Genomic DNA, 25235 nt, shown 5'->3' with positions numbered 1-25235 from the left:
GCAGATTTCGCAATTTTGGATGAGGCTCTACTGAAAGTTGCCTTCTCCGCACGATCTGGTCTCTAGGGTCAAAAGGAGTGATGTCGGACTCGATAAATTATGAAATCGGGTGCCGGGGTTATGATGTTGGCGTATGGATTATGTACATGATGCCGGAATGAAACAAGACTGCAGACAACCAAGCTTGATACAACGGTGACTACAATTGACGAATCCCATCATCAAAGTGATTGACAAAACCCAACCCTCCAAAGGCAAGATACGTGCAAACATAAACGGTATGCAGATATTGTGCATCCTTAAAAGTATTCATTACCACACGACGACAATCTGATTCAGTCGTGCCTTCGGGTAGTCGTCAACCCAGAACTAACCTTTTACTCCTACCTCTAATAAATGAGGGATCCTATGTACAAGATTTAGGTATGAGAGATTGAAAAGTTGAAAAAAATAAGAAACCATGCAGTAGGATATGCCTGCCCAAACGCAGAAAGGCCGCAGCCTAATAACTCTTCAAAACCAGACCAGCATAGCCCTCCCCCCGTTTTCCCCTTTTTTTATGCGTGTTCCTCTTGTGTACAAGGGTAATAATGAACGTTGATGTATGCCACCGCTGTGCCACTTGCATCACCTTCCATCTTCAGTATGTATGCGCCATGCAGAACATTGTATTATTATACATGCCAGCCAATTGTAGGGACAAATTAGCGGCCTGACCTCGCCGATGAACTATTCGTCTAAAATCGTCCAACAGGACTCGTGTCCACTGACATGTCAGTGTCAAATATCGAGCCGGCAATAACTTTATCTGTGTCAACAACGCTAGTGTTCTTGGTCGCAGTGTCTAAAGTCCTGTCCAGTTCTACCCGTACGGCCTCAAAGGTGGTGTGTACCCATTGGCCAAGGCGGTTCTTCTCGACGAACTGATAGAGAAGCTTGTCCTCGTGCTTCATGACTTCGATCAGCTTTGTGCGGAATGATGCCTCGAAGTCGCGGAATCGACGGTCAAGGTTGTCGGTAAAGGCACCTAAGACCTCTTTGGGGGACTGAGGCCGGAAAGGTTCCCGTGTATCTTCTGTGATCAAAGTTAGTAAAAGCTCGAGTTGCCAGATCCAGAAATCAACTTACGAAAGCTAATGCAGTCTGTCAGCATAGAGTAGAGTTCAGTGTCTTCCAATCTCTCGACCACCTCACGGTCGTCCTTGAGTTGAGTGTCGTTAATGCGTGACCAATCGTCACGAATGAAGAGTCTCCTCCAAATCATACGCTTGGCTTCCTTGACTTCGTCGGGATGGCAGCTATTTTCAGCAACGAGAAGAGCCAGCCAGAACGGATTGGCGATTTCGGCCCGTGACTCGGGTTTTAAATAAATCAAAGTAAGAAGGTCGATGAGTGTCATAGCATCCAAAGCTTCATGTTGCAGGAGACGCTTCATGCCATCTTCGAAAATCTGGTGTTGGGCCTTTTGGCGACGAGGGATGTTCATGCTGTGAACCTCCATGGCAAAGTTGAGCGCGGCGGCATCATCCACGGCATCATATGTGCTGGGAAGAACCTGGTGATATAGTTGATCCTGGATCTTAATCGCAACCAACTCTCTATCAACCTGCTTCAACTTTTCCTCAGCACGGACCTCATCAGCGTTGACCTTGAGACCACCGGCCTTGATGTTCTTCTCCTCAAGCTCGGCCATAAGAGCAAGTTTGCCTAGACTCAACTCAATCTTCTTGCTCCAGACTTGTTGCTCTTTCTTGAGCGCTAGATCGATAAGGGTATCGGCACTATGGCCGACGTCCTTCTCCTGTTGCACATCATTGATCCACGATATTCGCGCCAGTTCAGGCTTGCTACGGAGGAACTGGGTTTTGAAGCCGTGGTTATCGAGGTCGAATTCTAATACGTCCTCGACTCCGTGTTTCTGAAGCAGGAACTCGTAAGCCGGGAACGCGAAGGCCTGGCCATAAGTAGAAAAGCTATTCTGCAGCTTAGTTTTCTTACTATCCCTAAGTCGCTTGAGATTCTGCGTTTCCACTAGGGAAAGCCCTGACTCGCCAAGGCGATCTTCGAGAATCTGGATGTGATCAAGCAGGATAACAGAAAGAGCACGAAGGCACTCGTGCTTCTCAGCAATCGAGGCGCCTTCCTCCCACTTTCCGGAACGTGCCAACGCAAGAGGCTTCTCGAAGCGATCAGTTGCATACACCTTTGCAAATTGCTGCGACATGACCTTCTGGTCGGTTTGTTTATCCGACCAGCGAGCGTACTCCAGAACCGAAGTGAGCATGCCATCAATGAGAGTAGGGAGCTCCTCAAAAATCTTGGAAACGACCTTGGGATCCGGCTGGTTTGCTGCCTTGTTCGATTCTCCAGCGTCGTGGTTCTTCAGCACCCACTGGTCCGAGAGGTCGACGAGACGTTTGGCGTTGTTGGCGACGTACTGCGAGCCAGTCCAGGGCTCGGGAAGGTCATCATATCCATCGCGGAGGATACCTAGGCGAAGCTCTTCGAATCCGAGGCCATAAGAACTAAGACTGTTCTTTCGGAAATCATGGGCTGCTGTGTATGTGCAGTTGTAGACTTGAATTGCTTCGTAAATCATGACATTAACCTTGGCGTCATCGAGTAGATTATCCTTGTACAAGGTCTTAATGACTTCGTACGCCCAAGCAACGAAAAGTTCCAGACGGAAGACGTCGTTGATGAACCAGTGACGAACGCGATCAACCTCGCCAATCTCGGCGACGGGGTTGTGCTTCTGACCTTGATGGATGAATTCAACAATCGTGCCGACAAGACTCTTCTTGTCATTTGCCGGTCGTGCAGCAGTGAAAGTCTCATGTCTCTTCCAAAGCAAAGTAGCTACATGCATTTTCTCGGCATCGTACAGCAGACTCCAGCGTGTCTTGCGGTTGAGATCTGCTCCCATAACTCTGAGCTGAGTAACTAACCTCTCAAGCGCATTTGATCGAGCTCGCAGGTTATCTTCCAATGAAGCCGGAAGGGTTGATATAAAGGGGGTGCTCGAACTTAAGATCTCATGACTGATTTCAAGAGCAGCTTCGGCGATTTCTTCATCAGCAAACTTGATGTCTTGTCGACCGTCAAAAAACAGGGGGTTGTCTTGCTTTACGCCGAAGAAGACTGCCTGCTCAATCTTGCTCTTTGCGGAAACCTTTGGTGGTTGGTCACTAGCGAATTTGTCCACATCAGTTGTCACAATGCGCACTGCACCGGCTCCCCTAACCATGAGAACAACAGCAGGGTTCTTCGTCTTGGGTCGATGCAGTCGATTCTCCTCGTGGGTAGAGGCCGATGTTATTTCTTCAAACCCAGAACCAATGATTTCGTGTACGTCATCTTCTCGGAAGTCGATGACATCTTCAAAGGCGGCAGGTAGTATGTGACTGTCAATTTGAAGCTGAGATTCGGGAGATTGGGGCGGGACAGCGATAGATGCAATGACAGTTGCGCGATCGAAAACGACAAAGGCAACGAGGGCGGGTCGAGGAAGATATAGGCGTGGTCGTGGAGTTTCGGAGAGTTGAGATGATGAGAATGGCGCACTATATGAGGTTATGGGACGGATCATGCCGATTTGACAGTCCCTAGGGGTTAAAATGGCCTCGACCAAGGCGTAGCGAGAAGTGCTTCGCAGGGTCAAGCTGACGAGAACCAAGAGGTGTTGCACTGACGAATCATCGGTGGCCATCGCATCACTAAGCCTGCTCAAATCAAGGTACTTTGACTCCAAGCCCTTGGGGACATAAGTGAAGTCAACTGCTTCGAAAGAATCCTCGGGATACTCTTGAGATACAGGGTCGGTCTCCTGCAGGGCAGCAATAATTTCCTCGCGTACATTGGCATCACCGATAATCTCGTTGTGGCCTCCACGATGAACTCTCCAGGCGTTAAGTCGTCCTTTGCCGGTAAGAGCAACAATGTTCCTCTCGCCTGTTCGTGCAGACCTATCTGCTCGGACGGCGGCAATATCTCCTTTGAGAGATAAATGCTGGAAGGCGTGTCGAATACTGCCAAAGATACCACCAGTGGGAGGCGACAAGTTGTTGCGCAAGAACTGAACTGAGATGGAAGGCCGACCTTGGCTATCGCGCACGTTCATGTACGCAAGGCGCCCAGAGTTGAAGGTGAGTATGAAACCAGCAGATTCAGCGTTGGTAATAGCCACAACTTTCTCCCCAGAGTGCATTCCTGAGATGATGTACTCAACACCTGTGCGGTCCTTCTTCATGAAAACAAACGTGGCCGCGCTTGCAATAGATTCCCAGTATACAACCTTTCCGCTACCTCCCATAACCACAACTAAGCCAGGCTCTGCAGATGACGCGGATGGTGAGACGAGGCATCCTACAGGAAGGGGTTCGTGTGGTCTGGTAGTCGATGGAAGGCTGAAAGAAAAGGTCTCGGGGGATTGCGACGTGGATGTGTAGGGCCAGACAAGGGCGTGTGTTTGAGTTAGGGAGAGGGCATAGCCCGTAGAAAAGATGTCGGCGGTTTGGTAAGCTGTGACGTTAGAAGTGAGCAGGGTATCTACGAAAGTCAATTCATTGTGCGTATCGACTTACCTGACCAGTCGGAGCGGATCCTGTCAGGCAGGGCTGGCAGTTTACTAACTGTGTATGCGTTGGTACTTGTCTGCAAAGGGGCAATTAGTATGCGGCATCAAGCTGAAATAAGTGGCTTCTCTATTCTTACCAACACAAGACTTCCATCACCTTTATTAGCGGCACGGTCCCCATGCTTCGTCTTTTTTACACGAACGTTCAACTCCTTGCGCAAAACCGGACTTGAAGGTTCTGGCGGCTCATTGTTTTTATTCTTGGTTTTGGTTGGTAGAGTCGCGACCTTGGCATCAGCCTTGACCTCGACCATCTCCTGTTGGTTATCTGGATTGACAAAAGTCTGCTCCGTCAGAGGCAACCTCTGTCTCTTGGCTTTCGGTTGCTGAGTGGTGCGTTCGGAGCTCACAGGGCGCTGACGACGGCGTGAACGAGTCGCAGTCGCTGGGCCGCCTTGAGCGACGGACGGGGAAAACATTTTGGGTGGATCGCAAAGTTGATATCGATGGATGGCTGAGTGTATCAAGAAATTAAGTCGCGAAATAGGACGTGTCGGATTAAAATGGCGATGGTATCAGCCGCGTGATCATAGAGGCATTTTGCGGCGTGAACGTGACGATGATCGTGATGGATTCTGACGTGAATGGGAGGATGTGAACGGTGACTTTTTTGATGGGATGGATGGGATGGGATGCAAGAGAAAACTGGGCTTTCGAAGCCTATCCTGCAACGAGAGAGCAGTGACGAAGCGTGCATCGGTAGCCAATCGAACAACAAAATAGGTTGACGGTTTCCCAGCTACGACCTTGTCTGGCGCGTTATGATTGGTCGAATCTGCTCCGGTGCCTTTTTTTTTCTTCTCTGAGGTGTAGTGCTAGAGCTGCTGTGCTGAGCTGGCATTGCCTTGAAGCCCCTTGAGAGCTTCCATCAATTAGGCGTGCGAGCCAACCAGAGCTCGGACTACATGTGGCCCACTGAAGATCCATTTGCATGCAGACAGTTCGTGCCAGAGCCTCCGTTGTCTGAAGTACGTAGGTAGGTACCTAGGTAGGTAGGTAGGTATCTTTGAGCTTGTGGTACCTTGCCTTAGTCACAGCTGAAGTCAACACAACTTTGTGTCCAGGTACTTTATGCCTTTTGCTACTTTCATTTGTCAAGGCAACATGCAATCAATGCCATCTCATGTTGCACCATTTATTGCAAATAATTCACTTGTGATTATTGCTTGACTTGTATCTTAAAGCTAACTGATTTATAATATATGTAATTCTCTATTTATTTATATAAATTGTAAGCATTTATGTTAAGTATAATTTGGACTGAAGGCTAGCCATGTGAGTCGATGATGCGTATGACACCCACGATCTGATAAAGGTTGTATTAAATAGCAGATCGCGAGGTTGACCGATCGCCACTTGAATGCAACGTAGGTAGGCTGAGTACTTATCTAGAAACATCAAAACATTTTTAATGTATGTGCCTCTAACGTCGCATTTTTCAATCTATCATTGAGTTTTCATCCAAACCACGTGGTCACCCAAGACCTTGCTTGATTCATGTCTACCCTATGTCTACAGCACTATCTATGTCGATGCTAACCCATCCCTATACATCGTGTCGCGCAACAGCAGGCTCAAGATGAGACGGTTCTCAACAGCAGTGATTATAACAGATCCCTTGGTCAAGTATCAAACACACGTAGCCGCCGGTTTTTATGCTCCAGACCCATCTCAGCATAGACTTGCCAGGCACTTACAAAAGATATATCTCCGCATCAAGGACTACTCTCCACAAACCGAATATCGTCAACGCTTGAAACAAGCTGCCCGCTTGACAGAGGCGAGACCCAAAGACAATTCAGAAGAAGATGGGAATACTCTTGCATTGCGCAGCCACTCGATATGGAGGAACCCACTCTTCAAACATCTGCTCGCAACACCTGAAGGAAAGGAGAGTCTCGCTATGACACGGGTACTTGCGAACCACGAGTCAGCAATTGAGATAGACTCACCCAAGGGCCTGTTTTTATCAGGTGAAGTGGGCACTGGGAAGTCTATGTTGCTCGACCTACTCGCAGATGGCTTGCCAACTGAGCGGAAGAGGAGATGGCATTTCAACACCTTCATGCTTTATACCATTTCCCAACTCGAGCATCATCGAAAGACCAGTCCAAGTGTTAAGGAGGGTGAAAATGACTATTCTATCCTGTGGATGGCTAAGAAGCTGGTTGACGAGTCTCCGGTCCTGTTCCTTGACGAATTCCAGTTGCCAGATAAAGCGGCTAGCAAAATCCTCAGCCATCTCTTCATTGCTTTCTTCCAGCTCGGCGGTGTTCTTATTGCTTCTTCGAACCGTATGCCCGAAGAGCTCCAGAATGCAATCGGTGTGGACTATACGCCCGCACCGACAAGAGGCTTGATCCGCAAGTTTTTTGGTGGTGCAGTACGTGCCCGAGGCGAACTATACGGGCCAACCAGTGATTTTGCCAACTTTCTCGAAGTATTAAAGGCTAGATGTGACTTTTGGCAGATGGAAGGAGCCAGGGATTGGCGAAGAAGAGAGGAGACCGATAGCCCACTGGTTATGGCTGGGAACACTGCCGAAGGCGAAACGGTGGTGGAAGAAACCATCGCTCGCGACAAACTAGAAGGAACTGCTAAGAAGCCGATCAACTATTACTTGTCAACAGATGAACATGATGCATGGATGGAGCGAGTAAGGACTGCAATCACATGGACAGACCCTGAATCACTGCCATGGAAGCCCTCAACTGTCGTGGTGTATGGCCGAAAGGTTCACACTCCTCGGCACTACAATGGCTACGTGTTCTGGGACTTTGAAAAGATAGTCGAGACTTTCGGACCCGCTGACTATATCACAATGGCCTCTACCTACCACACATTTATCATCGACAACGTTCCTGTTCTGACACATGCGACAAAGAACGAAGCGCGACGCTTTATTACGCTGTTAGATGCTCTTTACGAAGCTCGCTGCAAACTCATCATCCGGGCCCAAAACCCTCCCGATACACTTTTTTTCCCCAAGAAGAGAGGCTCTTCGACTGGAAAGCCAAATAATCCAAATGAGCCCGACGACCTCATCTCAGAAACAATTGCCGAAGTATACCAAGACCAAATGTCTCCATTCCGACCCAATGTGGCATACTACGATACAAAGTCAAGCACTGCATCTTACGATCCGGACCAGGACTCGGACTTTGGCATACAAACCAAGCCCCTTGACTTTGGGAATAGAAGTGCATTCACCGGTGAAGATGAGCGGTTCGCATACAAGAGAGCAATCTCTCGACTGTGGGAACTTTGCAGCGCGCAGTGGCATGCCAGGACAGGAGATTGGTGGCAACCGCTGCCCATCGAGGCAAGGCACTGGGAGGGAGGCATGGTCACACAGGCTGTCCAACATCAAATCGGTGCAAGTAGGCTGAGTAAAGATGAAGGGATGGGTCAGAGTTTTGAAGTCGATGAGATGGCTGGACTGTCAAAGTGGAGGGTTGAAGATCTGAAGAATAACCCCGAAAAGAGTGTCTGAACATGTCGAAGCCAGTAGAACACAAAAGATAAGCACGTATAAACACATCGCGGGACTCAGTACTTGAAAATGAATACATTCAAGTTGTTTGTGAATCAATGAGTCGCCCGTATGAGGGCAGGATCTAACTAGTCTATGACCGGATATTCCGTTATGCCATACTCCAAAACGCCATGCACCTATATCTTGCTTTACTTATTATACACTACTTCACCACAACTGAGCTCAGAGGCTTGTCACGCCTGGCGTCCAGCCTTCCCCTATTCTCTTCATATCCTCGGTAAACTTGCGACTCGTAATCTTTTTACCCCCTCTCCCACCCAATGGCGCATGCTCATCTGGGTCATAAAATGGGTTCTGCAGTAACTTGACGTACGCATGCTGCATGGCGCGGAAGACGGGCTTCAACTCAGCATCGCGCAGACCCGCAGCAGCGCCCCTACTCGCAGCTACAGGAGCGTTGCCATCTACACGGCGACCACGCATGTCGACGACACAAACCATGCGAACGCCTGTGTTGGTCTCGAATCCGTAGGCAGCGAGGCGGTCGTCCACGGCGTGCAGCAGGCCAAAGTCACCCGAGAGGCCTACGCCCGAAACAGCGTTGTTCTTTGCGCGGAGGTCGAAGACATCGATGGTAGAAGACAAGAGGAGCGAAAACTGGAGAGGCGTACGGATTGGGGCGAATGTGTTTGTCCCTGGATCGAGCGAGGGGAAGATTGAGATATGGAGTGGGTTGTTCTATAAGAAGGACGATGGATTAGTGACATTCCTTAAGGAACGATGTATTATAGATGGATATACTCACGTTTCGACCGATAACGCCTAGGCAGGCGATCGAAGGTATCGCGGTTGACATGGTTATAACGGCTTGTTGGCGAAGATGGAGGTTGAAAGAGGAAGCCCGGCTTAGTGGAAGCCTCCATGCTCGCTTCGTCCCAGTGGGCAACCTTAACTTGTAATCCCCACCTCCAATTACTTCCAAGGCCATCATGATGGATAGTTAGTAGCAAAAAATAGCTCTTTAATGGTAATAATTTGTGAAATAACGAGAGCTCTGAAAATAGAAAATATGGAGTCTATTTATTATTTCCAATTCGGAATATGATGATAGCGGCTGGAGGCTGGAATGTCTCGCTTTTAGCTTGTCTGTCTGAAACCGGCCATTAACTCAGAAACCATTACAAGTTCATGAGCTCTCACAGGTAGGTAGGCACCAAATGATAGGCTTAACTATTGCCAAGTACGTATGTATGCATATTGAATCTTGTAATAGTCGATGCTATCAAAGCTGTTCAATTCGTGAAACCCATAATTCGCTCGCTTCTTATCCAGCGTATCTCCCATTAAAGTACACTCCAAGTAACATGATGTATTATGTAGTGAGCCGTTCCCATTAAGGGCCGCAGAACAGAGCGCTATAAGCGCGTGAATCCTCCCTTGTATCTTTTACACAATCCCCAATTCAACTTCACTCTGAATATTCGTCATCTTCCATTAAACCAGCGGTATCTTCAAGTCCTCTTAGAACCTCTTCAACCTCTGATGGATCTGTGATGGCCCATACGCCTCCACCCTTAACCAGATCTTTACCGCGCATACCGACCTCTTTACCTACGAGGTTGCGACCGACCTTGCCTGGCCCGACGCCCACCCATCGTCGTATACGGGCCTCTTGATCCAAGTACTTGATGCTGTCCCACCACCGAACTGTATCTAGACAGCCACGGGCCAGCAAATCTTTGAGCTCATTCTTGCAGCAAACTGGCCGTGCAGACACATTACTGACAATCGGCAAGAGCCCGGGGAATGTCACAATGTCCTCGTTTTCACGACCCTTGACTTTGCTGGGCTCTTCCAGTAGCCGGCGCATCACAGTGACGGCGGGCTTCATGATAGGACTGTGAAAAGGACTATCGGCCTTGAGACGAACGGCGCGCGGGTCGTAGCCGAGAAATTGGCGGACGTGGGCAATGAGTGTCTTTATCCGTTCGATATTGCCACTCAGCACGATCTGATTCTTACTATTTATGTTGGCGATCAACACCTGCTCAATGGGCGGCAGATCTGCCAGGTCCTCGGCAGAAATCCCAACAAACTCCCGGATGGCCTCGACAAGTCTGTCCATGTGCTCTGGGTGAGATATGACAGCGACCATGCCATATTCTCCGCCGTACTTTTCGATCGCATGTTGTGTAGCTTCTGTCATGGCCTCTGCCCTTTTGCGCACCAGGTTTAGACTGTCCTGAAAGGAGATGTAACCGCCAGCTACGACCGCGGCAAACTCGCCAAGTGAGTGGCCTAATGTGACGTCGAAGTGGTCGGTGACTTTGAAACCGAATTCACGCTCGAGAATGCGCAAGATAAATATGGAGGTAGCCATGATGGCGGGTTGCGCATTGGGGGTTTCAGTAAGCAGCTTCGAAGGCCCATTCTGAATAACGTCGGAGAGCTTGTAGCCCATGTATTCGTCAATTTCGTCTCGTAGTTGCGATGCTGTCGAAGGGAAGGCCTCGAGCCACGGAGTCAACATGCCGACCCGCTGAACACCTTGACCCGGGAAGAAGAGCGCGGTTCTTGTGCCTCCTCGATGCGTAGATCGCCATCTTTGCTGCTGTAGTAGATATTGTCTTTGCGGTAAAGTCTGTAATGACGGTCGGCTGTGTGTTATTGTTGTTGTAGTTGTCGTTGCTGAAGGAGAAGTCGAGGAGCGAATGTGAGTAGCTAGAGTATAAGTGCGGCGGCACCGCATCGTGAGCGTTGCCATTGCCGTCTGAGCGGCGGGGCAGAGGATAGAGGTCAAGATGGACGGAGTGAGGGTTTCATTCTGTGGTGATTTTGAGCAAAGAGGCGAGAAAAGGAACAAAAAGAGCCCTGTTCTTAACCGAGCCTGAGCTGAACAAAATTAAATAAGAAGCCAGGCCACAGCCCAAGCTCGAAACCACGAGAATGAATGATCATCCTTTGGGGGGTCTCGGCCTGGGTATGGGGTTCGGGAGTTTGCGTGACGTCGGGGTCATGTTTAGTGTCAAGGTACGTACCCCAATCCTCGGATTTGGGGGGAGTTTTCATTCAATGCTCATGAGATTTGTCGGAAACGAGTTCCCCTTGGTCCATTGAGAGTCATGGGATGTCCAATCATATGACGATCGCATGGAAGCGTCGTTGCTACAGGCGCCTTTGGACCTTGAACTTGGGGCTCCGGGTCTACCCCCACACTTAGAGCCGATGCCCCGACCTGGAGCGGCTTCGGAGCTCCGTTGCTGTTTGGGTGCATCCTCCGAGGGCTTTCAACATTATTTTTTACATGCTATTGGATTGGCTCATCCTAATTATTCCTTTAATTCCCGCGGGAACATGTTCCGATCATGCACTTGCATTATGTTTGTGCACATGACATGTCTGGGTAATGATTCTGCATCGACTGTTGTTTCTGTCGTGACCTCTAGTGGAGCGCAAATGTACCTGTATGTGCAGGCAGCTAACGTCCAACTCTTTTTAATTAACATCGTATCTCAACGCCCCCCTTGCTTATTGTCAAGTACTTGACTCCCTTGTACGGTTTGACACTCTCTCCCAGACCCCTACTCTTGCGCGTGTCCAACTGTATGCTTTCCACCTTCAACCCACTTGCCAACCATCCCTTGATTGAGAAGCTCACTGATGCCGATGTTGGCATCAATATTTTGTTCTGTGCGATCTTCTTGGTGTCCTTGCCATCGCCTGTGCTCTCTTGGTCGTCTGTGACTTTGGCCACGGGTGCGCTCTGATAAGGTCCATCGAATGTGTAGTCGGTGTTAAATCCAAACCCATTGGGATCGAATCCCTCATCATCCTCGCTTGCTAACGGTCCCACCACGGTACACCTGAGACCAAAGTAGCTTGTACCGCCTGACAATTCCTTTGCGGGAATATACCATTCCAAAAACTTCTCGCCTGGGTTAAAGCTTGCGTCGCCTTTACTTGGTCGAATCTCGGATAAGTTCCTAACATTAGCTGGCAATGGAATCGTCACGGTCAAGTCATCCATCAAAGGAGCTCCTGGTGATCCTGGATGAGGTCCTCCAAGCCGTCCTCCACCACTACCTCTTCCTAGACCTGATGATGCTGGCGAAGGTGCTCCGAGAATCTTGTTGACTTGAAGACGAACCTCAAAGTCTGATCCTGTGGCACCCAATCCCGTTTTGACCTCCATATTAATGGGTAGTTTGAGATTGTTGGAACTGAGACTTCCGCTCTTCCCACTCGTAAAGGGCAACAGGTCCACTTCGTACCCAGCTAGGATAAATCTTCCATCAGGCGGAATGAAGCTTAACTCGCCTGGTCTCTCCTTCCATCGGTTAAGTCGTACGCAAGGGTGAAATACAGGTAGTTCCATTATACTGCCAAGGTTGTGTTTTCCAGACGGACTTGTAATGTTCAAAGTAATATCCGGAACACCTGATACCTTGGAAGTGAATGCGATAGTTCCATTGGCGAAGGCTGCCAGCGGTCTTCCTGAAGGAGCGAGCGTAACAGACAATGTCTCCACGATATCCGCGTACATCTCATTTGACGTGTGTCGTACGTTCGCTCTCCTCCATGGCAAAGCGGTCGAGTTTGATGGCAGAATGGAGGATGTGCTCGAATTTGAAAAGTTGGCGCTCAAAGGTGCTTTTCTAGACATGGATTAGCTCAAAGGTCTGTCTCAGAAGCTCGATGATCCACGAACCCAGGCAGATTGATGCTTCCCAACAATTTGCCAACCCAGCCTTCCTGTTCAACCACTTCGCGCAGAGCATTGGGTTCTGTCGTGCTTATTATGCCGGCATCGCACATCTCGGTTAACAGCTGTGCGACAATATCATAATTGTTCTCAATCTTGACGGCCAGGAGCGGCGCGCCAAGAAAGTCCTCAAAGGCATCTATTATGCGGTGTAGGAACTCGAAGACTAGCAGCGGTTCTATCTCGGTTGACGATGTCGCAATAAATAAGAGGTTCGCATGTGTTAAGTTGAAGACAAGCGTTGGGGGACTTGTGTTGGGTAGGTAGATAAGGTTCGGTCGTGGTGCAGGATGCTCTAGGTAGAGGGGTAGAAGATGGGTTGCCGACATGGGCCGCCCTGCATAGGTATGCGAGAGGATAGGATTCCTAGACGTAATGCCTGATTAGAAAGAGCCTTCCCGAGTGATTTCGAGAGTTATACCGGTTATCATCGTAAATGTGAAGCGCCTCAATAACACCGTTCATGGTAAAGACCAACACCTCCCTCTAGTGTTGACAGGCGAGAGCTTAGATATACTTTAACAGACTCCAACGGCGGAACAGCACCAACAATGACGACTCTAGGTGTAGACCCCTGCAACGCATGACTCAGCGATCGATAGTATGTTTGTCCAATCATCGTTGAACTTTCTTCTACTCTGCAATTGAAACCCGTGATAATTCAATGTGGTTGAATTCTTTTAGTCAAAGATATTGATTTCACCACACGAACAACAATCAGAATGGCCGGTGATAAGATTCCTACAGTCCAGTCTCTCGAGAAGCCAGAAAAGCTCGAGGATATTCTACGCCAGGACCGAGGCGATGACTGTCTGCCCTGCAAAGTTGTCGGTCAGTTTCTATCACTCGGCTTCACACTCGATCTTATGATGGACTAACAAGGGGACAGGTAGTAGCGCATTCTTTGGTCTTGGAGCCTACAGCTATTTTTCTGGCATGTCACAGCTTGAGAAACAAAAGGACTTGATTCTACGAAGCAAATCGCCTTTTGGAATGCGAAGTCGCAAGCTCGGCATCACCTCTATATCGCTGGCTCTTGTGTGGATGGGACTCTGGAGGGCACTTAAATAATCAGTCAATACTTTGTCGCCAGCTACTAATTCAACGAACTCCCCTTACTATGACAGACATATGTGTACAATACCTCTTCATGCGAAACCCTGCGAGCCCAACCCCATTCAAATAATATCTACAGTATTGTAATGTAGAAATACTCCGGTTCTGGCCTTTTGGTATCTCTGTGTTGTAGGGATCCTTATATAGTCGTTATAGAAGGTGTTGAATGTTTGAGTCAACTCGTCCCGACGTGGAGTTACTGTGCTGTTCTATAAAAGTGCGACGACGTTAATATGCTTGAGTGCTGACTTCATTATTTTATTATCAGCATGTTTAATTAAACAATTCACATAGACTCAATGTGTTCCCATGCGGATTGATGTTGCATTATAGTTGGTTTATGGTGGTTAATTTCGGGTTCGATGACTGTTATAATACTCACCCACTGCATACCTCTAATCCATAGCTCACTCAGGGCACTTATTACGTTGCCGCCAACACTACCTAAAATCTCAATCCCGGAGCCCCACATCGAACCTTTAACCAAACTTATTCCACAACCAGAAAATCGACAACAAGATAATCAAGCTGAGCCTCAACATACTACAAACAAACGCTCATTGTAGTGGACACTTAATACTACCGGTTTCATTATAATACGGTTAACCGGCCATCTGACCCTAACGACTGACCGGTTTCGCGCCTCGTCATTCTCATCTCATCTTATCATGCCTATCACAATTCTCAGTCCTCAGCCTCCTACACCCAGGAGACCACAAGCAGTCGCTGCTGCAAACAATGACTCCGACTCCGAATCTGAAGGTGGCGCTGGGGTAGATGGCGATGACATTTTCACACCGGGTACCGTGATTACATCTAATCCCCAATGGATGCGGTAAGTCTTAACATCTCAGACGTCACGATCGCTATCCTCTGATACTAACATACTTATTTAGTGGACACGGCACATATATTCCTGCCGGATCATCTGACATTACATCATCTCTTGCTGGTACTCTCACAAAGACAAACAAGCTCCTCTCGGTGCGCCCTCTTCGCGCTCGCTACACACCAGAGATCGGTGACCTTGTCGTCGGTCGCATCGTCGAAGTGCAGGCCAAGCGATGGCGCGTCGATGTAGCTGCATCCCAGCTCGCTATCCTCCAGATCTCAGCCATCAACCTGCCTGGTGGAATTCTTCGTAAGCGTACCGAAACTGATGAGCTGCAGATCCGCAGCTTCTTCGCTGAAGGTGACCTAGTTGTTGCAGAGGTTCAGCAACTGCATCAGGACGGCGCCGCGAGTCTTCACACCCGTAGTTTGAAGTATGGCAAACTTCGAAATGGTGTATTTGTCGCTGTTACCGGTACTGGCGGCGGTGGCGGTGTTGTCCGCTCCAAAAGGCAGGTCTGGACAATGGATGTGGCCAACGCCGGCAGCAAGGTGGATGTTCTTCTAGGGGTGAATGGCTACATCTGGATCAGCAAGCACATCGAGAGTGAAACGGCCGCTGAGGCTGCGGGTATCAACCGCATGGAGGAGACCGTCAGTAGCAAGGTCTACTCTAGCCAGAACGACCCCATGGATGTAGCAACTATGCGCGAGATTGCGAGAATCCGCAGTGTCATCTTGGCTTTGGTTGAGAACGGGTTGAAGGTGGATGAAGATACAGTGACCAGAGGATATAGCGAGGCTGTCGATCTGGGAAGAGATTCGACTGACGATGATCTGTACCTGGGAGGCGAGAAGGGACGGCGTCTGGCAACTGCTTTGGCTGGCCACTGAGATATCTTAGATTTCAAAAGTCACTTTCAGACAACCATAGTCCTAATAAAGATACCACTACTTAACGAACCGTGAAGCTTAGTTGTACGATTTTCTTCGCGTGATTATTAATATTGGCTAACTACAAATGACGTTTGAGATCAAGAGGTCAAAATATGACCGTGATACATGGAAACAAAGAAAAAAAAGCCAAAGTGCTGGGGCGGTCGCCCTTTTGTGTGCCAGATAATATCGATATATCGCCACCTCAATTCCTATTGACCTTAAAAACAGGGATATCAACTAGATGTATTATTATCGTGTGAGCAGTTGGCTCAGAGTACCTTTCTTCGCTTCCAGCACAGCAGCTGCAACCACAAGGAGTGCCCACCTGAGAAGAGCGCCCTTAGCCTTCTTAGACCCAAGACCGAAAACCAGGGCGACGAAATACCCGAGTCCCTTAGTTTTGTTGCCGTCACGGTCAAAGTTGGGCTTTGGTTGCGCAATCTTGAGGCGATTCATGTTGGGCCATTGATACGGCATGTAACGGACACGGAACAGGGCATCAGCCCAGTAAGGGACCTCGGCGATAGTGCGTTGGTGGCTGAAGGTCCTGATGGAGTAGATGCCGTGGTAGTTGCCCATTCCGGACTGACCTACACCTCCCAGCGGAGACTGGGGAATCTGGGAGTGAAAGAAGGCGTCGTTACATGTAGCGCCACCTGAAGTGACATTGTCCAGGACTATACGCTGTTAGATATGCTACCAAAAGGTTATGATCACACTTACCCTTCTTGTTTTCATCCTTGCTTCCAAAAGTGCTGAGTGACAGAGGTGTTGGGTCAACCGAGTTGGCGATGTTCATAGCCTGGTCTAGAGAATCGACTGCCATGATTGCGAAGATGGGGCCAAATGCCTCGTCAACCATCATGCTATCCTCAACATCATCAACAAGAACTGCCGTTGGCTCCATGAACAGGGTAGACTCGTCCATAGATCCTCCAAGAACAATCTTGCCCTTAGTTCCGTCCAGCATCTTCTTGAGACGGTTGAAGTGACTAGCACTGACGATATGCGCGAGATCGGTACTGTTCTTGGCACCCTTGGGGAAGAAGGTTCGCAGTTGATTGTTAAGTTCTCCAAGGAATGGAGAGAGGACACTTCTCTCGACGAGGATGTAGTTGTGAGACATGCAAACTTGGCCTGCATTCAGGGTCTTTTGCCAGAGAAGTCGCCGAGCAGCCAACTTGAGGTTGGCGTTCTTGGTGACAAAGGCTGGGTTCTGGCCACCAAGCTCGAGGAGCACAGGAGTTAAAGTCTCAGCCGCCTTTTTGGCAATGATCTTGCCGACGACCTTGCCGCCTGTAAAGCAAATTTTGTCGAACTTTTGTTCGAGCAAACGCTGGGTCTCTGGGAGAGCACCGTTGACGTAGGCGAAGCACTCGGGGTCAAGAGATTCATCAAAGATCTTCTTGAGCACCATGGCACTGTTTGGAGAAGATTCGGATGGCTTGAGAACAACACAGTTGCCACAAGCAATAGCTCCAACAACAACAGGAAGAGTGAGCTGGAAGGGAAAGTTGAAGGCGCCAATGTTGAGAATGACACCGAGAGGCTCGAAGCGGGTGCGATGCTTCATGAGACGAAACTGAAGGGGAACATTGGGAACAGGCTCATCGCGCAGCCACTTCTCCATGTTGTTGGTCATATCAATGCATTCTTGCTTGCACCAATCGATCTCGGCCAGAACGGCCTCGTACTTGCATTTGCCAAGGTCCTTGAGGAGAGCATCTTGCATGAGCTCAGTGTTGTCGACGATGGCCCAGTAAAGCTTTCGGATCTGGCGCATGCGAAACTCAATATCTTTGGTGCGGCCTGACATAAATGTCTTCCTCACGAGATCAACCTTGGCATTGATCTCATCGAGGGGTGTGTGCTCCAGTGGGCCGATCGTGTAAGATGTGGTGTTGTCAGCCATCTTGATAAGTGATGTTGAAAGGTGGTTGGCTAGTAAAATGAATTGAGTGCTGACGAGTTCGATCTCGATGAAATTAGAAGATTAAGGATATATATCGAGCGCGCAAAGCCTTTGATTGGGAGAAGAGGTGATTGCGGGAGGGGAAAAGACAGGGACGCCTAAGGAGAGGTTTGAATGAGTTATGTTCAGTTGGAAGGCGATATCCTTGGCGGACGGGACGTATTGCCTGCCCGTGCCTGTACCTGATTTTACGGGGCTTTCTCCTAATCAATTAGGCTGCCCCAGAGGAAGGTGATATTGGATTGGGTAGGCTCAAAAGGGTAGATTCGGCCAATATAGCAGTCATAGACTCGAATAGGACCTCTAAGAAATCTTCAAGTCGTCCCTGATACTTGATAGCCAGATAAAGTCTGTTGAGGATAAGAAGTTCAAGATGTTGACATTCCCTAGAAAATGAGGGGCTTGTAGTATCAACCCCCGGACCAGCTCTGTCTTTCCGGTGTCCTCGGCACCCTTACATCCACGTGTGTTGGATCCAGCCAGCCGAGGCACAGTCTCTTGGCCATGAGGTTTTGCCTTAAAGCCTATATGGAAACGATCAGACTTGACAAGCTTTATTGACGACAGAGGACACTGGCGGTTTTCTACGTTAGATGATCTGCCGCGTTGATACAAGGCTGAAGCACTGTGCACGCGAAACAAAAACCAACATGCTTACAAGCTCACAGTCATTCTCGTACATTGTCATTGGGCTAATCAGATCAACGTTTTAATACATATGACTGTGCAAGAGCACCATGATTTACATTATGTAGGGCATCTGATCTCCATCGAAGATGCTCAAGCCGTAGAAATCGCCGTCTTGTGTAACGCTGTATCACTTCTAGCAATTTTGAGGCGTTCCAACCATTTCCGCGCCTTCAGCAGAGGCTCTTACACGGAGCCAAAATCAATTTGCACAATCTCAGTCTCACGATCCTGCTCCCATTAGAGCCTCCTTGTTGACACCTTTGTTCTCCAATACCCTCGCTGCCAACTCCTCTACCACATCCTTGACTCCATCCCCCCAGAGAGCTGATGCGACCCCAAATTTCGCATCCAATAGAACTGCTAGTTCGCTCCCCTCTTCTATCCCGCGTTCCCATGCTTGCCCCGCGGCCTCCGCGCCGTCCGCCTTGCCCGCAACGACGGCCGTAGGCGGCGCCACTTCTTCCAGGTACGGAGCCAGTACTTGAAGTCTCATGCGCCGAAGCTCCTCCAGACTCTCGGACGACGAGCCCTCGTATAGCATGATGAGGGCATCTGCTTCGGCTGCTAAGCGACAATATTCGGGAGCAGAGTTGATGAGCGTGGACGGAATGCGCCTTAGTTTGATGAGCGTCTGAATGCCCGCGATGTTGGCTAGGCGCGAGTCTCCAGATGCTTCTGCAATGGCATCGTATCGATCTGTAAAAACTTCTTCGCAATACTAGGAGCAGCGCACGTGTGTTAACCATGTGTTAACCAGTATCCGAATGGGTCTTCCTTGCATCAACTTACCCTTCGTATAAAACTCTTCTTCCCAGAAACCGAAGCTCCGAGGACGACGAATTCGACGGTGTATTCTGGCTCCATCCTGCTAGCTCTTCAACTTCAGTCACAAGAAATCTTGTTGCGATCAAACTCGAGTCCACGTCAAAGCAATGGTAAATCATAATACGTTTGCTCACGGGTGTTATTGGCAGTCATGATGATCTTAGTCAGCAGACCTAGCATCATGAGAACATGGACTGGACCTCAATGTAAGGTTCGATCTAGGGTGTATCTTGCACTTGGGTACCTCGTACTAATCGGCCAGAAATTTCCAAAGATGCCTAGCTAGAACAGGTTTTGGTGGCTGGATAACTAGGTAGCCATTGTCAAGTCAAGGTTTGGCAACTGGTCAGGTAGGTATTTACACGCATTTTAGCTTTTGATTTGGCCCAGCTCAAGACAAGTTACAAACTCTCTTCATCTTGAACAAAACACTTATCCAACCCAATCGCATCGATTCACAGACATGTACTGTGAGACATTTTTTGGAATAAATTGCAGCAGCTCGATTTACATGTTCTCTTATTGATACCATCTTAAACATACATCGTACAATTAATTGTACATGCCCCGCCAAATCTAGCGTATAATACATTTCATCCCATATCAGACGTGTCAGGGGAATTTTTTCCTTTATCTGGTTCTATCTCCTCGCGCGGCTGCCACTTGCACTCTTTGCAGGTGCTGCAGTAACGAGCTCCGCAACCTTGGCCTTCTTCTGTTCCTCGGTTGGCTTCTTCAACAAGTGCTGGTCAATGGCCTGAACACCATCGATCAACTGGCCGCTCTCAGCCATCTTCACATCTTCAATGGCCAGACGTGAACGGTGCTCATCAAGCTGCTGTCGACGCTCAGGGGTCATGCGCCACTCCTTGGGGAATTGCGGCTTGGGCTTAACAACATGATGCCGAGTGTCGAGGGGAATATCCTCAAAAGTATCCTTGGGGTCCTTGGCCGCAGTGATGAGGTCGTCGATTAGGTTGGAGAGGTATCTCTTGTTTTGCGCTTGGTACTCAAAGCTGTCGCTGCTCATCTTAATGATCTCTGTCTCGGGATTGTAGCGAGAGCCGGCGAGCTTCTTGAGCTTTTCGGTTTGGACGGGAGTCAGCTTCAGGTCGTCGGGGGCGAACTGTACCACGACCTTCTTCTCGGCGGGGTGCGATTCACCCATGTAAGATGTGTATCGCCATCGTAGGATCTGCTTATCGGTAGGAGGCTCAAAGGGCTTGGCGTACTCTATTGAAGGTATTAATATGTGTACTCGTGTATTTAAATCCTCTACTGAACTTACTCGAAAGAAGAGGTAATTCCCACACTGCCAATCGGGCATACTTTCGCATCTCTCGAACTTCGTCAAGTTTGCCGTGAGCCATAGATGTGATATCGTCCTCGTCGAATTCCTCAAGCTCTTCCGTGTTGGTCTCGGGGTCCTCCTCATCGAACCAGAAGGACTGCTTGTTGGGCTTCTCTCCTTTATCGTCTTTCTGGATATCTTCCAATGTTGATCGGTCCTCGGATGCCCAACCAGGATGAAAGTCTAACTTGTTTTGCAGGTATTGGTCGATGGAGTTGTAGCCATTTGCCTTGGCCAGCTGGTCCAATTGCTTAAGCCCCTCCGGTGTAGAAGCCTCAGCCAGCGCAGCCTCGAGTTTCTTCAACTCTACAGGTCCAAAGTCTTCCTCCTCAACATCGTCCTGGCGCTGATCTTCCTCTCGGGCCCATCTTATCGTCGATGTGGTGAATGCCCGCTGGGCAAGAGGTTTTTGTCGGATGATCTGCCGAGATCGGGGAACTTGCTGGATTCTAGACGCCCTGCGACAGGCAAGAGCACATAGTCTTGCCGCTGCCGATGCTGAAGCCATTGCGAATCGGTCAAAAGGGCAATGGCCGCGTCAAATTGTCGTCGGTTTAAGAAATGGTTTGGCGGCGTTCGAAAATTTGGTTACACCACCAAGCACAACTGCTTTCCCCACGGTCCGGCATTTAGCCGGGGTGTCCTCTTACATGAACCTTCTTCTACCCTATCGCAAATATATATATATATATTTGACTTTCCAACAAAACACTTTTTGTGAATTTCCAAGAAATGTCTTGTTAATCATGGCCGTCACTCATCTCGATCGGGTGTGCCTTGTCACAGTTGGTGCGACAGCTGGATTCAAGACTCTCATTGACTCAGTTCTTTCAGCCAGCTTCTGGCAGTACATCACTTCCCAGGGGTTTACCGAGTTACACGTTCAGTGCGGACCGGACAACATCTCAGCAAGGCAGCAACGCGCTCTCCTCCAACATGAAGTCCCATCTGGTCTCACGATTGACATCTTTGATGTAAAGAGAAATCTTATGAAGGAGGAAATGATTCTGTGCAAGGCCTTGGAAGGAAAGCGACAACTAGGGTTGGTGATATCTCACGCTGGTATGTAACATAATGCTTTTCCGAGAAGCCCTGGTTCACAAATTATAGGTACTGGCACAATACTAGATGCCTGGAAAATGGGATTGCCGATTGTTGTGGTGCCAAACACACAACTCCTGGACGATCACCAAACTGAGATGGCCAAACATCTCTCCAAGGAGGGCTATGCTATCATGAGCTCTGGGAGGTATGTTAACTGAACAACACTAGATAAATACCTATTCTAATATGTTACAGCACTGAGGACCTTAAGGAAGCTATCCATAAGGTGGGACTCCTATGGGAAGAGAACAAGACTCGATGGCCTCCTCACAAAATCCCCTCGCAAGAAGAGCCTGACAGACTTCGCTTGTGGGATCTCGCCCCTGCAGAAGTCGCAAAAGAGGAGAATGCAACGATGGCGCACGATTAGTAGCTCGGGCCTATCAAGCGCATTTTCTGTCTGCGAGCAGACTAAGCATGATTTACGACTGATGGATGGGAACGGACCTTCACTCTTGATCTGGGACGGTTATATGCTTGGTGTCTGGCGTTAAACTGGGCATTTATCTTATGTTGTACTTCGTTTTCGGTCGTCTCTAGGTGGGCCGATTAATCTAGTCTATGAAGTCGCATAGTTTAAGGCAAGTTCTGAACACTCCATATCTTTACGCTGGCATCGCCTCCTGCACTGGCAACTTTGCCGCCTTCAATCCAGGCCACACCGTTTACACCGTCCTTGTGAGCATTGGCAGCTTTGATACGCTTGCCTTGGTTCTTTTTCTCCAAACACCAAACGAAAATGTTGGTGTCGAGACTGCCGCTGGCAGCATAGGCACCTGTGTCGTCCCATGCAATCGAGGTAACTCGGGCAGTGTGAGCCGACCAGCGGTCTGCCACTAGCTCCCAGCTTCCAGCGCTGTAGACATAGATCTTTCCAACGCTGTTTCCAGCGGCCAAATGTGACCCGTCTTTCGAGAATGCAAGGGCCGAAACGGTACCGGTCGGGTTGCTCAATGCCTTGACCTCCTGAAGTTTGCCGTCAGAACCAGTGCTGTAGATGCGCACCGAGTTCTCGTTAGCTCCAACTGCGATAAAAGAACCAGATGCCGCAATAGCTCCGGGGGTGTAGTCCAATGACTGCTCGCTTACTAGCTTCTCGCCGGAGTAAACGGAAACACCTGAGTAGGTCGCGACATAGACAAGTCCATTAGCCGCACTCACACCTTTGGGTTGAGCTTGCAGTTTGACAGAAGAGCCTAGGAAAGTCTTTGCCGACTCATCAACAATTCGGAGATTGTCATCCCAGCCTGCGCTGAAAGCCTTGCCATCCGCAACGGCGAACTGAGCCACCTGGTTCGTGTGTGCCTGGCCATCAACAACTGTAGCAATACCTGACTTGATATCCCAATGACACACTCGGCCATCAAAGCTGCCGGACCAGAGGTCAGAACCCTTACCATCCGATGCAGTTGATAAGGCGGTGATGCCTCTGTTGTGTCCGTAAACAACACGAACAGGCTCCTGCTTGCCTTCAGTCAAGTATGTGAGTTGACCCTCAAGGCTGAGACTGATGATGAGCCCATCGCTGCGGCCAGGAACGAAAACGACACCGACTTGCTGATCACCAACGGTAGCATCCCCTCCAAACTTCCAGGTTTGAATGACACTGCCTGCATCAACGTCCCAGAGCTTGACAGTTTGGTCAGCACTGGCGGTGACGAACTTCTTACCATCTTGCGACCATGACACAGAAAATATACTTCCAGTGTGCTCGCCCTGACCGATCTCCTTGGTGGGCTCACCAGTCTTTCCATCATAAAGCTGTATCCTCTTGTCGGCACCAACAGTGACTAGAGTGTTGCCGTCAGGGGAATAAGTGGCGCCTAGAACAAAACCAGTGTGCTGAGCGCTCTTATTGTTGAATTTGTAAGGGGCTCCATGGTAGAATACCATGTTGCCGTCATCACCAACAGTAGCGGCACGGAAAGGACGCTGAGGCTTCATTGCAACAGCGTTAACTGACTTAGAGTGCCCGATAATCTCGCCAACAGAGTTTCCACTATCAGCTGTGATGCAGCGGCCGAACTGCTCGCGACCGTCACCTACAGCAATGACACGCTGTGACTCGCCATCCCAGGCAATGTCATTTAGACGACCCGAAATGATGGCGTACTCTCCCCTTGTGCTGTCGATGGATTCAGGCTCCCAGACCTTGAGCATGCCACTCGTGTCACCACTGGCGATCTTGAAGCCACTGGGAGCGAAGCGCGCAACGGTTGTAGGGGCGGTGTGGCCGGTGTACTCCTTTGCATCGGAGGGATCATCGATGGAGCGAACAAAGATGGATTTTCCGCACTGCGGGGGTCAGCGATCCTGTTTGTACCATATGTTCTGCTCACAGAAGCTGCTTCATACAGGATAAGCTATTCGTTGACCCTTGGAGTCGGCCGAGATCTGGGTTGGTTGACCACGGGTTGTAACTGGGACAGCCGCGAGGATGCGGTCGAGGGTGATGGAGGGGGAAGCCATAACGGATATGGAGTATGAGCTTGTCAGAAGAAGATATGCAGATGCAAGGAAACCAGCAGAAGGACCTGGGCTTGAACCTGGAAGTCAAGACGTCGTCAGCCGGGCTCTAATAGAAAGTGTTGTTGTGAAACGTGGGGGATGCGATGCGATTCTTACCAGATGGAGGGGTACTTACTTGTTAGTACTGAGGTATTGAGCTGATGTGGGGCAATGGCGTAGGGAAACAGCTTGAAAGTTATTACACTACTAGTGTAACAACTGCAAAGATGATAATTTTGCGCTGTTTTTATAGTAGCTGAGCGTGCGAAACAAATACCTGTATTAAATACGGGTAGATGGATGGCTTATATCTCAAGAGTCCATTTCTGCCTAGAAAAATTGCCTTGGCAGTTTAATGTTACTGCCTGCTACGGAAGTCAGTGGATGTTTCCTACAATAGCAGGGTTGCCGCTACTGTAGAAGCCATAGCTGAACTGCCTTTCTTTGAAGCTCAGGAAAAGATAGACCAGAAAACCAGCACCAGTTGTATAGCGGCAGTCTCGCTAATGTGGCTGAAGACGTATAGCTTACCGAATCAAGGTAGCATAGAATATATACGGCAAAGGTCTATGGTCAGTTGAGTTGAATCAAGTTAGTAAACAGATGTACCGTATTATCCTTTATTTGGATACGATTGCGTTCTGGTACATCACGTTGTGTTGCTGTCTTGTCCTCGGTTTCGATATTTATGGACCACAGAGAATATAAGGCTTCCGAGGCATCCCACGTACTACATACGTACTGAACACACGGCATGTCTCCAATACTGGCTGCATTGCATTCAGTATTGCTGGCCATTCCTGCAAGACCGCCTGGTGGGTCAGTTGGCTCCATTTCATCAACCCAAACGATGGAGACAAGTCTCAACCTCGAGTTGCTCACCATGATAAGATACCCAGACATATCTCAACAGTTTTTTTTAAGGTGAGCTGTTTTGTGAGGTGAGAGGGTACTATGTACATACACCGATGAATGTGGCTGGGCAACCGAGCGCACGGTATGTGC

The 25235-nt window shown here is 49.1% G+C and overlaps 12 protein-coding genes across 12 annotated transcripts; 4 read left to right on the top strand and 8 right to left on the bottom strand.

Annotated features, from left to right (window-relative positions):
- Positions 1-737: 737 nt before the first annotated feature.
- FSST1_005791 (Nup133 N terminal like-domain-containing protein) lies at positions 738-5055 on the bottom strand (the record flags this gene model as incomplete). Its single annotated transcript, XM_083232100.1, has 4 exons — positions 738-1075; positions 1129-4521; positions 4584-4653; positions 4714-5055. The coding sequence occupies 4 exons, from the start codon at positions 5053-5055 to the stop codon at positions 738-740; spliced, it is 4143 nt and encodes a 1380-aa protein (XP_083089221.1).
- A 1160-nt stretch (positions 5056-6215) lies between these two features.
- FSST1_005790 (AFG1-like ATPase-domain-containing protein) lies at positions 6216-8129 on the top strand (the record flags this gene model as incomplete). Its single annotated transcript, XM_083232099.1, has 1 exon — positions 6216-8129. One exon carries the CDS (start codon positions 6216-6218, stop codon positions 8127-8129), a length of 1914 nt encoding a protein of 637 aa, XP_083089220.1.
- A 225-nt stretch (positions 8130-8354) lies between these two features.
- On the bottom strand, positions 8355-9123 carry FSST1_005789 (uncharacterized protein; the record flags this gene model as incomplete). The annotated part of the gene is made up of 2 exons (XM_083232098.1): positions 8355-8870; positions 8938-9123. 2 exons carry the CDS (start codon positions 9121-9123, stop codon positions 8355-8357), a joined length of 702 nt encoding a protein of 233 aa, XP_083089219.1.
- A 477-nt stretch (positions 9124-9600) lies between these two features.
- Positions 9601-10896, bottom strand: FSST1_005788 (ACP S-malonyltransferase; the record flags this gene model as incomplete). Its single annotated transcript, XM_083232097.1, has 1 exon — positions 9601-10896. The coding sequence occupies one exon, from the start codon at positions 10894-10896 to the stop codon at positions 9601-9603; it is 1296 nt and encodes a 431-aa protein (XP_083089218.1).
- A 735-nt stretch (positions 10897-11631) lies between these two features.
- Positions 11632-13359, bottom strand: FSST1_005787 (uncharacterized protein; the record flags this gene model as incomplete). Its single annotated transcript, XM_083232096.1, has 3 exons — positions 11632-12787; positions 12841-13260; positions 13316-13359. 3 exons carry the CDS (start codon positions 13357-13359, stop codon positions 11632-11634), a joined length of 1620 nt encoding a protein of 539 aa, XP_083089217.1.
- Positions 13360-13616: 257 nt separating this feature from the next.
- Positions 13617-13965, top strand: FSST1_005786 (uncharacterized protein; the record flags this gene model as incomplete). The annotated part of the gene is made up of 2 exons (XM_083232095.1): positions 13617-13725; positions 13784-13965. The coding sequence occupies 2 exons, from the start codon at positions 13617-13619 to the stop codon at positions 13963-13965; spliced, it is 291 nt and encodes a 96-aa protein (XP_083089216.1).
- Positions 13966-14678: 713 nt separating this feature from the next.
- On the top strand, positions 14679-15735 carry FSST1_005785 (exosome non-catalytic core subunit RRP4; the record flags this gene model as incomplete). The annotated part of the gene is made up of 2 exons (XM_083232094.1): positions 14679-14845; positions 14907-15735. 2 exons carry the CDS (start codon positions 14679-14681, stop codon positions 15733-15735), a joined length of 996 nt encoding a protein of 331 aa, XP_083089215.1.
- Positions 15736-16029: 294 nt separating this feature from the next.
- On the bottom strand, positions 16030-17692 carry FSST1_005784 (Aldehyde/histidinol dehydrogenase; the record flags this gene model as incomplete). Its single annotated transcript, XM_083232093.1, has 2 exons — positions 16030-16457; positions 16504-17692. 2 exons carry the CDS (start codon positions 17690-17692, stop codon positions 16030-16032), a joined length of 1617 nt encoding a protein of 538 aa, XP_083089214.1.
- A 970-nt stretch (positions 17693-18662) lies between these two features.
- Positions 18663-19420, bottom strand: FSST1_005783 (P-loop containing nucleoside triphosphate hydrolase protein; the record flags this gene model as incomplete). Its single annotated transcript, XM_083232092.1, has 3 exons — positions 18663-19160; positions 19232-19316; positions 19392-19420. 3 exons carry the CDS (start codon positions 19418-19420, stop codon positions 18663-18665), a joined length of 612 nt encoding a protein of 203 aa, XP_083089213.1.
- Positions 19421-19907: 487 nt separating this feature from the next.
- Positions 19908-21126, bottom strand: FSST1_005782 (mitochondrial 37S ribosomal protein mS35; the record flags this gene model as incomplete). The annotated part of the gene is made up of 2 exons (XM_083232091.1): positions 19908-20500; positions 20556-21126. The coding sequence occupies 2 exons, from the start codon at positions 21124-21126 to the stop codon at positions 19908-19910; spliced, it is 1164 nt and encodes a 387-aa protein (XP_083089212.1).
- Positions 21127-21364: 238 nt separating this feature from the next.
- FSST1_005781 (N-acetylglucosaminyldiphosphodolichol N-acetylglucosaminyltransferase catalytic subunit ALG13) lies at positions 21365-22092 on the top strand (the record flags this gene model as incomplete). The annotated part of the gene is made up of 3 exons (XM_083232089.1): positions 21365-21680; positions 21729-21867; positions 21918-22092. The coding sequence occupies 3 exons, from the start codon at positions 21365-21367 to the stop codon at positions 22090-22092; spliced, it is 630 nt and encodes a 209-aa protein (XP_083089211.1).
- A 206-nt stretch (positions 22093-22298) lies between these two features.
- Positions 22299-24191, bottom strand: FSST1_005780 (WD40-repeat-containing domain protein; the record flags this gene model as incomplete). The annotated part of the gene is made up of 2 exons (XM_083232088.1): positions 22299-24017; positions 24078-24191. 2 exons carry the CDS (start codon positions 24189-24191, stop codon positions 22299-22301), a joined length of 1833 nt encoding a protein of 610 aa, XP_083089210.1.
- Positions 24192-25235: the final 1044 nt, after the last annotated feature.

The sequence above is a fragment of the Fusarium sambucinum genome, chromosome I, assembly GCF_050947815.1.
Source record: "Fusarium sambucinum isolate potato_lamoka chromosome I, whole genome shotgun sequence".
Lineage (NCBI taxonomy): Eukaryota > Fungi > Ascomycota > Sordariomycetes > Hypocreales > Nectriaceae > Fusarium > Fusarium sambucinum.
The sequence above is the reverse complement of the archived record's forward strand: the minus strand, read 5'-3'. Positions and strand labels throughout refer to the sequence as shown.